We start from the raw sequence: 17,928 nt of genomic DNA, 5'->3' as shown, positions 1-17,928 counted from the left end.
CAGATCTAAACTCTGCAGTCCTGCCACATCCAGTCATGAATGGTGGTGGACAATTAAACAATTCACTGAAAGAGGAGGCTCCAAAATATCCCCATCCTCAATGATGGAGGAGCCCAGCAAATCAGTGCAAAAGATAAGGATGAAGCATTTGCAACAATCTTTAGCCAGAAGTGCCGAGTGGATGATCCATCTTGGCCTCCTCCAAAGGTATCCAGCATCACAGATGCCAGTCTTCAGCCAATTCAATTCACTCCACATGATATCAAGAAATGGCTGAAGGCACTGAATACTGCAAAGTTATGGGCTCTGGCAATAGTACTGAAGACTTGTGCTCCAGAACTTGCTGCAACCCTAGCCAAGCTGTTCCAGTACAGCTACAACACTGGCATCTACCCGGCAATGTGGAAAATTGCTCAGGTATGTCCTGTACCCAAAAAGCAGGACAAATCCAACCCAGTCAATTACCGCCCCATCAGTCTACTCTCAATCATCAGTAAGGTAATGGAAGGGGGTGATCAAAAGTGCTATCAAGTAGCACTTGCTTAGCAATAACCTGCTTACTAATGGTCAGTTTGATATCCACCAGGGTCACTCAGCTTATGACCTCATTATAGCCTTGGTTCAAACATGGACCAAAGCGCTGAACTCCAGAGGTAAAGTAAGAGAGACTGCCCTTGATATCATTTTGACCGAGTGTGGCATCAAGGAGCCCTAGCAAAACTGGAGTCAATGGAAATCAGGGGGAAAACTCTCCACTGGTTGGAGCCATACTGAGCATAAAGGAAGATGGTTCTGGTTGTTGGAGGTCAATCATCTCAGTTCCAGGGCATCACTGCAGGAGTTCCTCAGGGTAGTATCCCCGGCCCAACCATCTTCAGCTGCTTTATCAGTGACCATCCTTCCATCATAAGGTCAGAAGTGGGGATGTTCGCTGATGATTGAAAAATGTTCAGCACCATTCGCAACTCCTCAGATACTGAAGAAGTCCGTGTCCAAATGCAGTAAGACCTGGACAATAAACCAGGCTTGGGCTGACAAATGGCAAGTAATATTTGCGCCACACAAGTGCCAGGCAGTGACCATCTCCAACAAGAGAGAATCTAACCACCGCCCCTTGACATTTAATGGCATTACCATTGCTGAATCCCCCACCATCAACATCCTGGGAGTTGCCATTGACCAGAAACTGAGCTGAACTAGCCATATCAATACTGTGGCTACAAGAGCAGGTCAGAGGCTAGGAATACTGCAGCAAATAACTCACCTCCTGACTCCCCAAAGCCTGTCCACCATCTACAAGGTACAAGTCAGGAGTATGATAGAATAACCTCCACTTGCCTGGTTAAGTGCAGCTCCAACAACACTCAAGAAACTTCACACCATCCAGGACAAAGCAGTCCATTTGATTGGCACCCCTTCCACAAATGTTCACTCCCTCCACCACCAACGAACAATGGCAGCAGTGTATGTCAACTACAAGATGTACTGCAGAAACTCACCAAGGCTCCTTAAATAGCACCTTCCAAACCCAAGACCACTACCATCTAGAAGGACAAGGGCAGCAGATACATGGGAACACCACCACCTGGAAGTTCCCCTCCAAGCCACTCACCATCCTGACTTGGAAATATATCGCTGTTCCTTCAATGTTGCTAGGTCAAAATCCTGGAACCCTCCCTAACAGCACTGTGGATGTACCTACACCACAGGGACCACAGCAGTTCAAGAAGGCAGCTCAACACTACTTTCTTAATGGCAATTAGGGATGGGCAATAAATGCTGGCCCAGCTAGCAATGCCCACATCCTGTAAATGAATTTTTAAAAAATCTGGAGCCTCAAACCAGGTTGCGGAGGACCCTAAGATCAGTGCTGCCCACACATTCCATGCAATTGGATCCTTCCAGGCATCAGCAAGAAACATCAGTTATGTGTCGCAGTTCACCATGCATATGGGAAGTCACCAAGGCACGTAAAGAAGGAAAGGGGACTTCATATTCCCGCAACATTGACCAGGCTCAGCATTCCCATCGGAGGATGATGTGGAAGGGATGTTACTAGTGATAAATATGCATTCATCTTCTATTTTAAATGTGTCACCTTCAGTCACTTCCCTGGTCTGAAATTCTTGGTTGGGACCTCTGATACTGCTCACCTCTTCTCACTCAGTATACCAGCCTGCAAAGTTACCCTGAGACCGTGTGATACCAGGGAGCAAGAACTTCTAACTGAGGGAGTTCCAGAGCCCAAACCATCAATGGCCATGTAAGATTGGATTCTACTCCACAAGACCATCCTGAAAGACTCCTGGTTAAGACCAGGTATATTTGGGAAGTTTGGAGTGATTCCAATGGACCTCTGCTGAATTTACATTGGGAATCTACCAAATAATAACAGCCGCTAGATTTAGTTAAAGAATAGATCCTCAATCCCCAGTCAGTCAGCTTGGTGGTTCCGTGAGTATGATCAGCCACACAGACCTGAAGGTCCCAGTCTCAATCCCACCTGTATTGAGTTAGAGAGGCTGCTGTCAGTTCCCTTGAGTTATGGAAGGGAAATTGCCCAGAGTTTCTGCTCCAGATTGTAACTCAGATATCATTGCTAGTTGCGTGCATGAAGAGACATCAGATGACGAGCGACTGAGTTCAGTTGTGATCACTCCCTGCTCCTCCCAAGGCAAGAAGTTAATATTCACTGTTAAGGCCCACACATGATTAACGGTCAACTGTGCGAGATATCAAAGGGCAAATATTGCATGTGGAACCATGCCAAGACTGTTAAAGTTGCTGACAGTCCCTTGAGTTATGGTAGAGAAAATTGACCAGAGTAAAGAATCAACCCACACAGGAAGGGGAGAAAAGAAACCTTAGGGCAAGCTTGGTGAAAAACAAAGACTGTACCATCAATCTCAAATTATGTTTATAAATGGTATGAATCTTGGTTTTGTATCTTCACAGAATCACAGAAGTGTTACAGCGCAGAAGGAGGCCTTTCGGCCCATCATGTCTTCACTGACTCTCCTAATGAGCCTAATTCACTAAGTGCCATTCTCCCATCTTGTCCCCATAACCCAACACATTCTTCTTTTTCAGATAACAGTCTAATTTCTTTTTGAATGCTTTAATTGAATCTGCCTCCACCACACTTTGAGACAGTGCATTTCAGGCCTTAAGCACACACTGCATGAGTAAGTTTTTTCTCATATCACAATTGCTTCTTTTGCCAATTACTTTAAATCTGTGCCCTGTTGTTCTCAATCCTTTCACGAGTGGGGATAGTTTCTCCCTATCTACTCTGTCCAGACACCTCATGATTTTGAATACCTCTATCAAATCTCCTCTCAGCCTTCTTTTCTCTAAGGAAAACAATCCTAACTTCTCCATCTATCTTCTTAACCGAAGTTTCTCATCCCTGGAATCATTCTCGTGAACCTTTTCTTCACTCTCTCTAATACCTTCACATCCTTCCTAAAGTGCGGTGCCCAGAACTGAACACAATACTCCAGCTGAGGTCAACCTAGTGACTGATACAAGTTCAAGATCGCCTCCTTGCTCTTGTACTCTATGGCCTTATCAATAAAGCCCAGGAGACTGTATGCTTTTTTTAACTGCCCCCTCAACCTGTCCTGCCACCTTCAATGGCGTATGCTCCTGCACCCCGTTTAGACGCAGGTCTCTCTGCTCCTGCACTCATTCAGAGTTGTACCCTTTATTTCAATTGTTTCTCCATGTTCTTCCTACCAAAACGAATCACTTCACATTTCTCTGCACTGAACTTCATCTGCCACCTGTCCGTCCATTCCACCAAATTGTCTATGTCCTTTTGAAGTCCTACACCATCCTCCTCACAGTTCATAATGCTTCCAAATTTTGTATCACCTGGGTTGATTCCTGTATGAAATGTTAACCATAATTGACATTCTCATTCTTAATGTGAACCTTGTGATCAGCTTATAGTCTAGTAACTCAGTAAACACGCCAGCATTTCTTAATGCTACAATCATAAATCTTCTGCAACTGAACAAACACATTACAGGGCTCCTACAATGGGTTTGGTGTGCTCGGAATTACACTGTCCAAAACTTTGTTTAAAAGCAATACTCAAATGCAATTTTTCTTTCAATTCCATGCAGTGGTATCTGAACTGAAAGCAACCCTATGCAAAAAACTCATCTCAGGAACTCGGTGACGCTTTTCTGTCATTTAGGAACATAGATTCTATTCCTTTATATAAGTCTTGTCATTCTGTCATATTTTCTGTACGCCATTCATAACGGTCAAGTCTCATGCCTTAAAACAAGCTTTAAATTCCAAGTATTGAACAATATCAGTCTCCATTTCTACTCAGCACTGACACCATTTCCAGAATAAAGAGTTTGTGGGGTTTCAACTCTCAGTTCTCCACTTCACTCACTTCCTTATCGGACAACCTTGCCCAAAATAACTCACCACCAGCTTCTTCCTGTGAGAAAATGCTGAATCTCTGCTGTACATCACCTGCTGATAGCACAATTGAGTTTGGGAGCTCATGTTCGAGAATGGTCTCACCATTCCATAATGCAGTACGTAACATGCCTTGTCTATATGGTACCAGGGCCTGGCACTGTTACTTCCATGGAGTCCACCAATCAGGTGGCAGCATTAATTAACTATTTCGTCTGCAGATTCAATTTGACTTTTTAACTGACCGGCTTCTAATGTTGCCTTTTGGCCTGTATTGCTAGGGGGTTGGAGTTTAAAAATAGGGAAATCTTGTTACAACTGTACAGGGTGCTGATGAGGTCACATCTGGAGTACTGTGTACAGTTTTGGTCCCTGTATTTAAGAAAGGATATTCTGGCATTGGGGGCAGTTCAAAAGAGATTCGCTAGGCTGATTCCTGGGATGAAGGGGTTGACATATCAAGAACGGCTAAACAGGTTAGGCCTTTATTCACTGGAGTTTAGAAGAATGAGGGGTGACCTTATTGAAACGTACAAGATTCTGAGGGGGCTTGACAGGGTAGATGTTGAGAAGATGTTTCCACTAGTGGGGGAAACTCAAACTAGGGCACGTAGGACAGAATTTTCAGTTTAACGAGCGGGGGGAGCAGGACCCACACATCTGCACACAAAATGACACGTGGTACATCGGGCGAGCGTCCCGACATCACCGCGCGCCATCGTGATATTTCGCTGGGCGGATGCACGATGAAGTCCGACGCGCGCCCGCCATTAATTACTGGGCTAGTTAAGGCCCTTAATTCGTCAATCGACGGCGATTTTCAGGCGCCCGTGTGATCTTCGGGTCGGCGCATGAGTGCAACAGACAGGCGGGTAAGAGACTTTTCTATGAACCTCATCGGGCAGGATATGAGTGCTCAATGGGGTCGTCAACCTGCTTTGTGGAGTATTTATTGGAGAAAGCTTTTTAAACTTGCCTGTGTGATCTGCAGTAGTTCAGAACACATTCCAGCAGCTTTCTGTGTACTGCATTCTGCAGTCAGGAATCTTTCGTGGGCCTGCAGCTTTCCGGAGGACTCCCCTTAGCCTGGGTATGTCCACTGGAGGCGGCTCCTCTGAGGAGGAAGGGAGGGCTAGAAGGAGGAGGAGGCCAGGAGTGCACATTCAGCCTCCAGGGGAGCCACCTTTGGGAGGACAGGCGCAGGCACAAGGGGCGCAGGGCCAAGAGATAGTCCAAGGCGGAAGGGGCAGCACAAGATGCCACTATCCTGCTGCCAGGGTATACAGGCGGCAAAGCAGCTACCTCAATATGTCTGAGGTGCAGTGCTGAAGGAGGCTCCGTCTCTCAAGGGAGACAGTCAACTATATCTGTCAGATGATTGTCCCTGAGATCTCTCCTAACTGTGTGGGAGAACACCCCATGCCAGTGGCTCTGAAGGTCACAGTTGTCCTCAACTTCTATGCCTCTGGCTCCTTCTAGGGTTCGGTGGGTGATCTTTGCATTGTCTCCCAATCAGCTGTCCACACTTATGTCAAGCAGGTCACAGACGCTCTGTTCAGACGTGCATTGACCTTCATCCACTTCGGCTGGGACCAGGCAAGTCAGGCACAGCGAGCCAGAGGCTTCGCGGCCATTGCTGGCTTCCCCCGTGTCCAGGGTGCAATAGACTGTACACATGTGGCCATCAAGGTGCCAGCAGGTGAGCCCGGTGCCTTCATCAACAGGAAGGGCTTCCACTCCATGAACATGCAGATAGTGTGTGATCACAGGATGCTGATTCTACAAGTCTGTGCAAGGTACCCAGACAGCTCCCAAGATGCCTACATCCTCAGACACTCCCAGGTGCTGGGGGTCTTCAGTGCTCTGGCCCGGCTTGATGGCTGGCTGCTGGGTGACAAGGGCTATCCCCTCAGAATGTGGCTCATGACGCCTCTCCGCCATCCAAGAACAGAAGCTGAGCAGCAGTACAATAGGAGCCAGGGCACCACAAGGGCTGTGGTGGAGAGAGCCATCCATCTTCTCAAGCTGCGCTTCCGATGCCTGGACCGCTCAGGGGGCGCACTCCAGTACCCCCTAGATCGTGTGTCGGTGATAGTGGTTACATGCTGCGCTGTACACAATCTTGCGCTGGAAAGGGGGGACACAGTGGATGATGAAGACGTTGACGCAGTGTCTGCGGCTGCACACAACGAGACCAGCACAGATTCTGAGGATGAGCAAGCATAGGGGAATGCTGAGGGGCTAGACGCTGACCTGGGACTACACCAAGGAAGCAGGGACACCTGGAAGGCTTTAATCCAATGAACCTTCAGCTATCACAACACAAATGGATCAGCAGGACCAGCCCTGCCAGTCATCAGCAGGAACTAAGGGCTTTGGACATAAATTTGAATGTCCAAAGAAACACTCATGACATTTCTCTTAAACATACACACGCAGAACAAACGAGCCACCCTCAGCCATGGTCATACTTCTGATTTTTATTTTAAACATCATGTATTCTCACAATTCCAAAACAATACTGTAAGCAAGCAAAAATAAATTATAATCTCGGGCCAACACAAAAGCACCAGTGAGAAACCCGTGGTGTGTCTAATATGCCTTATATTTACATTTCCGGGTGCTACGTCTTGGTGCTGCCCCATCGCTGGGAGTGGCATCTGAGACAGCCTGCTGACTCTGCTGTCCTGTTGGCCTCGATGACCTTGGCGGTCGTCCTCTGGCCCGTGGAGCCTGTGCTGGGCCTGCCTGGGAAGGATTTGCCGGTTGCACAGCTGGCATCTCCCCAGTCGCAGCAGCCTCATCCGATGAAGCCGTCACTGGGAGACGGACGGAGCAGCTGGTGCCCTCATCCAGAGCGCAGCGAGAGGAGCCTGCAGATACGACAGGCAGCTGCTGCGCCGATGTGAGGTCACCTCGGACCTCCCTGCTCACCGTGGATAGATGGGCAATGAGCTGGGAAGCTTGAAGCCCAAACCATTTCCCACATTGGCACTGACCAGCTGTGGCCAATGGCGCTGTGAGGGCTTGCAGGTCTGAGCATAACCCCAAGAGGACCTCATGGAGGTGCCTGTCCACAAGAGTCACGACTCTCTCCATGGAGGAAGCATGCGCTCTGCCATGAGGCTCATTGCTCCACGTGGACTCCTCCGCCACAGACACCAAGTGAAGCACAGCCTCATGTATCTCCCCCAGATGCTCCCGCACACCCGGCCACATTTCCTGCAGCTGCTGCGTCACGGACGGCTCCAGAGGTACATCATCAGGCATCGACTGATCATGTGTCTGGTCCCCTGCAGTCCTCCGACTGCTGGTGCCATCGGCACTCTCTGTCCTTGCCAGCTCCTCCAGCGAATGTGAAGTGCCCTCTCCACTGTGCCCCGGGACACTAGCCAATGTTCCAATGCCCATCGAGGTGCTAGCATCTGTGCTGGTGCCTGCCTCGCAGAAATGGTGTGATGCAGGTGACACTTGACGGCCCTCAGGTGTGAGAGGGGGCATCTGCAGCTCCTCCTGCTGGCCGTGCTCTGATGATGCTGAAATGAACAACAAGGACAGTGGATCAGTTAGCATGCACACACTGACACACTTAATCCCTTTCCCCCTGACTCATTATGCACTCAGCCTTCTAGAACCAATGGACACGAACATTGGTGGGGTGGTAAATAGTGAGGAGGATAGCCTTACATTACAGGCGGATATAGACGGGCAGGTCAGGTGGGCTGATGAATGCCAAATGGAATATAATGTGGATAAGTGTGAGGTGATGCACTTGGGCAGGACAAACAAGGCACTGGAATACACGATGAATGGTAGGACTGTGCGAAGTAACGAGGATCAGAGGGACCTTGGTGTGCATGTCAACTGGTCCCTTAAGGTGTTTAAGAAGGCATATGCCATACTTGCTTTTATTAGCCGAGGCATAGAATATAGGAGCAGGGAGGTAATGTTCCAACTGCAGAAAACGCTGCTTAGGCCACAGCTATAGTTCTGTGTGCAGTTCTGAAATGTGCATTCTGGGAGGGATGTGATTGCAGTGGAGAGAGTGTAGAGGACGTTTACCAGGATGTTGCCTGGCCTGGAGAGTTTCACTTATGAGGAGAGATTGCATAGTCTGGGGTTATTTCCCCTGGAGCAGAGGAGATTGAGGGGGGACATGTTTGAGGTGTATAAACTTATGAGGGGCATAGATAGGGTCGACAGAAAGGAAATTTTCCCCTTGGCGGAGGGAACAGTAACCAGGTGGCATAGATTTAAGGTAAGGGGCAGGAGGTTTAGAGGGGGTGTGATGAGTAAATTTTGCACACAGAGGGTGGTGGGAATCTGGAACACACTGCCTGAAAGGGTGGTAGACACAGAAACCCTCCTAACATGAAATAAGTATTTGGATGTGCACTTGCAATGCCATAGCATAAAAGGCTATGGGCCTAGTGCTGGAAAATGGGACTAGAATAGTTAGGAACGTGTTTGACCCGCGCATCCTTAAAGGGCTGAAGGATCTTTTTCTGTGCTCCACACCTCTGACCCTATCACTCTGTGACCGAGCAACGTTGCAACCATAACAAGTTTAACAATCATCAGTGCTATGGATGTTGGGAGGACATTGTGGATCTCACTGTTGACCTCAAATACCTGGCCGTTCCACCCCAGCCTCACCGACACCAGTTGACCTGGGCGCATGGCGCCTCTCAAGCTCCAGGGCCTTCTGTTCGAAATGGCTTAACATGAGGAGGTGATACTGGCCACCTCCAGTCCTCACACACTCTGACGCATTATAAGTATTCTTCTCTTGAGAAAGAGAGCACCATTCATTGCGGCAATTTGCACATGGACTCTGCACGCGCACTCCGCACCCCATCCACAGTGGGCCATATCAGGCCTCCAGTGCCTCCTCTCCCCACTACTGCTGATCATTCACACAAAGATAGTACACCTGCTCCCAACCCTCCTAACAGCCACCTTGGACACATGCTGCATACACCACTTTAGGAACCACACTGTCTTTGCTCCAATAACAAGGATGCGTAACTAAGTGCAGCGTCGAGGGCAGCAGATGGTTCTTGGCCACGACATCTTGAGGCTCCCCTTCCACCATCTCATCACCGTGAATAGGACATGTGTTGGAGTTCTGCGTATGCGCCTGGCTGCATCTCCTGCAGGTTGCCCCCAGACTAGTCATGTGCGACTAAGAGCAACACATGGTGCGGGGGAGAACTCATTTCCTGGTGAACCACTCAGGCTGATCTAAGCATGGGTACTATCTGCTTGCCCACCCAACGTAGGAAAAATGCCCTAAATGATTCAAGGCAGTCATGACAGTAGGACCTGGTCGGTGGGGGGGGGCCTCAAAGGCTAAGGCTACCTGCTGGGTTAAATGGCCAATGCCAACATGGTACTCACCCTTCCAGAGTGCAACAAATCATTGAAGCGCTTATGGCACTGGATCCAGGTGCACCGCACCACGTCGCGGGAGCTCACCACCTCCGCCACCTCCTCCCAGGCACATTTGGTCATGTGGGGGGGGCCTCCTCCTCCCATCCTGGGGGACCAACACCTCCCACTATGCTGCCACCTCCTTGAGGAGGGCAGCAAGGCATCCATCTGAAAAATGAGGGGCGCATTGGCCCCCCGCTGGCCTACCCTGCAGCCTGCCCTGCTCCTGTGGCATACCCTGCATCCTGGCCTGCTCAGCTGACCCCCTGCGGTGTGACCTCGAATTGGCCATTGTCACCAGCCTACAGGAGGCTTCCAGGCCTTCCTTTATCAAACTGCCGGGTCGCCATTGGACCTGGTGGTCTGTGCACGCCCGCCGCCGCCCGCACACTCCCACTATCCATGGGAGTCAGCAAATATGCTGAGGGGGTCCTTAATTGGCCGGCCCGCATAAAATGGCGGTGCGGACCTGATCGCGAGTGCCGATTGGGTCCGCGCCCACCTGTGCCCGCACCCACTCTCCCCCTTCTCCCCCACCAAAATGGAAAATTCTGCCCATAGTTACAAAATAAGGAGATACTCATTTGAAACAGAGATGCGAAGGAATTTCTTCTCTCAGAGGGTAGTGAATGTCCGGAATCCTCTACCCCAGAGAGTTGTGGAGGCTAGATCACTGAAAGTATTTAAAGAGGAGATGGATGGATGTTTGAAATATCGGGGCATTGAGGGCTATGAGGGGTTGGCATGAATGAGGAGTTGAGGCCTGGGACAGATCAACCATGATCTTATTGAATGGCAGGACAGGCTTGAGGGGCCGAATGGCCTCCTCCTGCTTCTATTTCTTACGTTTTTGTTTACCAGTTTCCAGTTCTTTGAGGTACATTTTGGTCAAATTCTAAATTATTGCCATTCAAAACTTTCAACATTGGGAATTGGGATTGTGTTGTCTATCTGGTTCAAAACTTTGCAAGAGGGAGACAAATAAATTCCACATCTGTTAAAGTAACCACAAAGTGTAAATACAGCTCAGCTTAGGCCCTTAATAATTGAAGGAATCATGAGAAAATTTACCTTTCTCAGTCTATTTTTTCACCAAACTTAAAGACCATCTTTTTCTCCTGAATGAAGATATATAAATTGCTAATTTGGATGCTGGGTTCCAAAGTGAGGAATAGACAAAATTGGAAAAAGAGTGAGACAAAAAGATCAGCATTTGCTTTCAAACTGGCTATCAGTGAAAAGAGACATTGTTTAGGACGAGCATTTATATCAAAGTTAAGCCATTTCAATCATGCTGTACAGCTCTCACAAAGTTAACAGTGCATCATACAAGGTCACTCAAATATAATTTTCACTTTGCGTCTGATTTCAGAACAATGCCAGTTTGTATCCTAACACAATGAGGAACATTAGCCTATTTTCCTTTTTCAAGTGGTGACAGTCTTGTTGTACCTTCCAGCATTTTCTGTAATTTATGTTGGCTAACTCTGATTGACCATCCAGCCCATGAAGATTGGGAGTGAAAGGGGAGGGGTGGAGCTGAAAAAATAAAAGCGATTCATCAGCTGCAACTTGGATTCAGATTTGGCATGAATACTTTCTTTAGGGCTCAGTGGTGCAGTCAACCTCATGCCATCTGAACATCTGACCTTAATGGAAGTTCACTCTCACTGTCCTACACCTAATTACTTGTATGATAGCATAACTCGGAAATGTAACAATAGCATCCCTTGTGTCTCTACTGGAAAGCGGTAGGTTTTGAACATACATCTCTTCGTTCTCTTCAAGGTGGACTGAGCTAACACAAGATGCAGTGAAGTTCAGTTTTAATTGTAAGCAGCTATGTTCGACAATGAGGTGAAACAAGTAAATATGATAGGTATTATGAGTCTCTTACTTCATTCAGTACAGTTTATATTTGCATAATGATGAAAAAATAAAGAACTCGATCTGAATTCAGTGGGCTATCACAGTTAACTTAAGCAGAATAAAATTTCAGCATTCTGTCCTTCAGTCCAGGGTAGAATGACTCTCCCTGCAGTCTCCAGTCTTTTGCAGCCTTTCAATGGTTCTTGTTTCCAAAATCCAAAATGCCCTAAACAAAAACAGAAACAGAAATACCTGGAAAAACTCCGCAGGTCTGGCAGCATCGTTGGAGAAGAGCACAGTTGACGTTTCGAATCCTCATGACCCTTCAACAGAACAAAATGCCCTCTTTGGGATCTGCATTCTGATCATAAAAGCCTCTCATGGTGTCAAAAAAAAACCTGTGCTCATCACATCCTGGAAATGGAGGTCAGTCTTTCAAAATACACAGGTAATTAAATAAATCAGAAGATCAACAGCCCGAAGTGATGACTCTGTTACTCTCTCTGCATATGCTGCCAGACATGCTGAGTATTTCCAGCATTTTCCGTGTTTATAACAAATCCCCTATTGTTTAATGTCTGGAAGAAGAGATTAGCGTATTGGCCATTTTTTATCAGGCCGCTGCCTTTTAAAGAAAATTGTGAGAATACACACTGGCCTGAATGTCACACTTCCCCACCAATAGGTTATTAGGCGGGTAGTGGGGGGAAGAGTGTGCAATTGAAGGAATGGGATTCTCTCTGGGTTCCCGCCCGCCCTGACCTCACAGCAAATTGACGCTGGGGCAGGCAAGGCCTCAGATGGGATGCCCACCATTGGCCCAATTGAGACCCTGAAGTGGCCAATTATTGGCCACTTAAGGGCTGTTTTCCACACAGCCTCAATTTTTAGGCTGGCGGGAGGATTTACCTGGCTGAGAGGAGCCCAAAAATGAATGGGCTTAGATCATGGGCGCAAAGAGTGGGGTGGGGGGAGCGGGTACCTCCATCAAGAGCCCCTTTTGGACTTCGGGCAACCCCCCCTTAAGGTCCGGTAGCCACTGGACCTCCCTCCCGCTGCTGGCCTCTCCCCCGACACCCCGATTTCCCCCTTTGTGCCCCCCCAGGCCATCTCTACTCTCCCCACTCTAAAACTTACCTTGCCCTCCGGGCCTGGGGCTTAGGCTCAGGCATCTTACTGTAGTTCACCTTCAGTCCACTGCGGCTCTTGTCGCTTGCAGGGACTGGAGAGCTGCTGGCCAATCAGATTGGCTAGCAGCTCTGTAAGGTGGGGCTTCCCCCCAGGTAAGGGGCGCAAGTCCCACCTGCAGCCAGTTTAAGCTCATTTGAGCATGGAATGGCTGTAGGGCACTCAGAGTCAGTGGGGACTCTTTGGATTGAGGGAAGGAAAACCCACCATCTGAAAAATTCAGGACAAAGTTTTTAAAGATTAAAGGTAACTCTTTTTCCAATTTCTTTCAGTGGAAAACTGGTCAAAAAAATCTAAAAGTAAGACAAAATTAAAATATGGACATTTAAAGGGCTCTTCTATTTTATTTACCAGCATGGACCAGTAGGGCTGAATGCCCTCCTACTGTGCTGTATATTCTAAATTACATAGTCTATGTAACTTTACAAATTACTGATAAGATGATAGCCAAGAGTCATTGAAATAATTTGCTCTTAGCATTGGCATCAGTTGTGCATCGTAATTGTAAGATTCTCCTAGAATTTGCTGTGACCAGTCAATGAACAGTGGCTGCCATTAGTTAGGCTTTCCCTATTTGATATCATGATATTTTGTACAGCAAGTTGCTGGAAGCGTGAGATGGAATTGGAGCGATATCTTCTACAGGGCATATGGACCTGAATACAAGAATTAGGAGCAGGGGTTTGCCATTTGGCCCCTCGAGCCTGCTTCGCCATTCAACAAGGTTATGGCTAATTTGAACTGACCATGGCTGATTGTGGCCTCAACTCCACTTTCCTGTCTGCCCCTGCTCCCCCAGCAACCCCCCCCAGCCCCCCCTCTCATAACCCTTGACCACCTTGTTGATCAAAAATCTATCTAACTCAGCCTTGGACATATTCAATGACCCAGCCTCCACTGCTCACTGGGGAAGTGAATTCCACAGACTAATGACCCTTTGAGAGAAAATAATTCACCTCGTCTTTTAAACTGTGTCACCTTGTTCTAGACTCCCCCATTAGAGGAAACGTCCTCTCAGAATCCACCCTATCAAGTCCCCTCAGAATCTTATATGTAAGATCACCTCCCATTCTTCTAAATTCTAATGAGTATCGGCCCAACTTTCTCAACCTTCCCTCACAAGATACCCCAGGAATCAGTCGAGTGAACCTTCTTTGAATTGCTTCAAATTCAATTATATCCTATCTTAAGTAAGGAGACCAAAATCGGAAACAGTACTTCAGATGCAGTGTCACTAAGGTCCAGCACATCTGTAGCAACACTTCCCTAATTTTATACTCGATGCCAACATTCCATTTGCCTTCCTAATCACTTCTTGTACCTGCATACTAACTTTTTGTGATTCATGTACCAGGACAACCAGATCCCTCTGTACCGTTGAGTTCAGCAGTCTCTCACTTTAAATAATATATTACTTTTTTATTCTTCCTGCCAAAGTGGACAATATCACATTTTCCCACACTGTACTCCATCTGCCAAATATTTGCCCACTCACTTAACCTATCCAAATCCTTTTGTAGACTCTTTATGTCCTCTTGACAGCTTACTTCCCTACCTATCTTTGTGTCAGCAACAAATTTAGCTGCCATACATTCAGTGCCTTCAGCCAACTCACTGATAAAGATTGTAAGTAGTTGACACCCAGCACTGATCCTGTGACACTCTACCAGTTATAGCTTGCCAACCCAAAAGTTACCCATTTATTCCAACTCTCTGCTTCCTGTTAGCTAACCAATCCTCTATCCATGCTAATAAATTACCCCCTATACCATTAGCTCTTATCTTGAGTTGAAATGGCATATTATCAAATGCTTTTTGGAAATCCAAGTACACCCTTTCCACAGACTCCCCTTTATCCACCTTGCTTGTTACTTCCTCAAAGAACTCTAATAAGTTAGTCAAACACAATTTCACTTCGACAAAACCATGTTGAGCCTGCTTGATTGTATTATGATTTCCTAAATGTCCTGCTATTACCTCCTTAATAATGGATTCTAGCATTTTCCCATATGACAGTTGTTAGGCTAACTGGCCTATAGTTTCCTGCTTTTAGTCTCCCTCCTTCCTTGAATAGAGGTGCTACATTTGTGATTTTCTAATCCACTGGGACCTTTGGAATCTAGGGAATTATGGAAGATCACAACCAATGCATCTACTATCTCTGCAACAATTTATTTTAAAACCCTAGATTGCAGGCCATCAGGTCCAGGGGATTTGTCAGCCTTTAGTTCTGCTAGTTTTCCCAGTACCTTTTCCCCAGTGATTGTTTTATGTTCCTCCCTTTTATCTCTTGATTCTTAATTTTCACATATTCTTGGGATGTTTTTTGTGTCTTCTACAGTGAAGACAGACACACAGTACTTGATAAACGCTTCTACCATTTCCTTGTTGGCATGGGCAGGTGGGTGGGAGTGGGAAAGCTGTTTTTTAACCTAACTAGTTAAAAGGCAGGAAGGAAGGCGGGGTACATTCTTTGGAGTGGTGCCCTGTGCACATCAGAGGCACCCCCCGCCCAAGATGTTACCCCTCTTTGTCACTTTCCATCTGGCCACCAAAACCCACGCCCCACCTACCTCGCCCCACCTACCTAGACTCCCCAATCATCCTGGGACCTCCTTGCAGTCCCAGCAGCGCTCACTACCGAGTTTTGGCACTGCTGGAGCTTCTGGCAATCAGATTAGCTATCAGCTCTCGAGAGCAGGACTTCCTCCCACTGAGGGACAAAGGTTGCTCCTCACCTTCTTAAGGCTGCCTGGAGCACATTATGGCTGCGGCACTGCCTTGTTTAATGTCAGTCAATTTGGGACCAACATTTCTTCTGAAGGGGCCAGTGGTATGGCCCTGCCTCCCTCCCCTCCGCCACCCCCCCCCCACCCACCCACCCCACCCACCCCCCCCCCCCCCCACCCACCCCCCCCACCCACCCCACCCACCCCCCCCACCCACCCCACCACCTCCCCCAATAAAATTCTGTCCATAGAGTTTTCTTTCTCAATGGAACATATCTTTGCTCAGAGTTATGAAATATCTCCATAAATGCCTGCACTGCTTGAGCAGGGCAAGCAACTGGATAGCTCCTTAACCAATCAAATGGAACGACTGTGAAATTAATAGCAAGGACTGAGAAAGTAATGTAAATTAGAGAGATTGAACTCAATAAATCAAGTTTAGAACAACAACAACTCATATTTATATAGCATCTTTAATGTAATAAAATGTAGCAAGCTACTTTACAAGCATCACAAAACAATATTTAACACAGGAGATATTAGGCCAGATGACCAAAGCTTGGTCAGAGGTGGGTTTTAAAGAATATCTTAAAGGAAGAAAGAAATATAGAGAAGCAGAGAGGTATAGGGAGGGAATTGTAGTCCTTAGGGCCTCAGCAGCTGAAGGAAGTAAGAAAGAGGAATAAAAAAAAGGAAACAAAGATTGGATTAAGAGGAGGTGCGAAATAGAAAGAAGTAAAAACATTCATTTTAATTCTTGTTCATTCCAGCAACAATAAAAACTTGAAGAAATAAGAATCTACACTTGTAAAGGTTAATTTTCAGTGCCAGAGAGGTTGACTGATGGTAACTGACACTTTACTGAATCATTAAAAGGAACCAAGTTAGGCGCTATTATACTTTTAGCTATCATACACAATGCCTGTTTTTGATATCACTATGCCTATTCATTGCTATAAATATGTGGATGAGCTGACCCTCTTGGAGTGTTGTAATCAAGGCGACACATCACACATGCATGGAGCAATCACTTTGTTGAGTGAATGGGCAACAGCGAATCACATGAGACTGAAGCCCTCAGAAATGCAATGAAGTGACATGGCTTCATTTTCTGTATTAAATTTACTTCATATCTGTTGTGCAAATACAGGAATTTCACACCGAATGAATGGGGAACCAAATAGACATTTGTCATTTTTGGCTATCTAAAAGAGGAAGGGTGAATCTATTAATGCAACTTTTTGATTTCCACCTTTAATTTTTCTTGCTTGAAGTTGAAGTTGCAATGAAGTTGCATTTGCAGATAGTAGTTAGCACCATTAGTCTCACCATTATTCCAACAGTAAATTTTGGGCCATTGTCACAATAATACATAATGTCCTGCAATATTAAAACATTTCAAAGTGTTTAACACCATAAATTACTTTGAAATACATTGACTATTGTTATATGGGAAAAAAGATAGTGTCGTGGGCCTCCTCAGTCAGCTGTACCTGAACGCTGACAAACAGAAAACATCATCAACAGTAGTGCTAATTGATTTTAGCAAAGTATTTAACCATGTAGATCATTATATCACAATTAACAATCTCCTTCATTTAGGAATGAGCCAATCATGACTGCACTGGATCTCGGACTTTCTCAACAATAGACAACAATGTATTTAATATCAAGTACTTCCAGTTGGATAATGCTATATGCTGGGATCCCACAGGAACCAAGTTAGGCGCTATTATACTTATAGCTATCATAAACAATGCCTGTTTTTGATATCACCATGCCTATTCATTGCTATAAATATGTGGATGAGCTGACCCTCTTGGAGTGTAGTAATCAAGGCGACACATCTCACATGCATGGAGCAATCATTTTGTTGAGTGAATGGGCAACAGCGAATCACATGAGACTGAAGCCCTCAGAAGTGCAATGCTATGGAATTGTGTTTCATGCGCTTTCCTACTGATCCCCCTCTCATCAATTTACACAATGCTGAGATTGTGCATTAAGCTGAGGAATCTACATTCAAAGTGATCTCAAATAGGATTACCAAATGCAGGAAATGCTTAAGAGAGCAAATAGAAGACTTCACATGCTGTCTTCTCAAGCATCACAACATACCTATTTACTGTGTTTAATAGTTATGGTTGAATATGCAGCATCTGTTTGGAATGCTGGACTTACCAAACAGCATGTGAACAAAAGCTACTCTGACAAAATTAAACAACAGAATATGCGTTCCCTTGCTGAAATGCTTTCCGCTCTGTCTGCG

General features: G+C 46.5%; 1 protein-coding gene across 1 annotated transcript in view; it reads right to left on the bottom strand.

Moving 5' to 3' along the window:
* LOC144694092 (monocarboxylate transporter 14-like) overlaps window positions 1-12,914 on the bottom strand; it is a 73,533-nt gene extending 60,619 nt beyond the window's left edge. Inside the window, exon 1 of the mRNA XM_078564451.1 lies at window positions 12,880-12,914. Coding sequence (XP_078420577.1) covers window positions 12,880-12,914 — 35 coding nt within the window. The remainder of the gene's footprint in view (window positions 1-12,879) is intronic.
* Between the last annotated feature and the right edge of the window lie 5,014 nt (window positions 12,915-17,928).

This window comes from Cetorhinus maximus, chromosome 19 (assembly GCF_964194155.1).
Source record: "Cetorhinus maximus chromosome 19, sCetMax3.hap1.1, whole genome shotgun sequence".
In the NCBI taxonomy this organism is placed as follows: Eukaryota; Metazoa; Chordata; class Chondrichthyes; order Lamniformes; family Cetorhinidae; genus Cetorhinus; species Cetorhinus maximus.
This window is presented reverse-complemented; position numbering and strand designations above follow the sequence as displayed.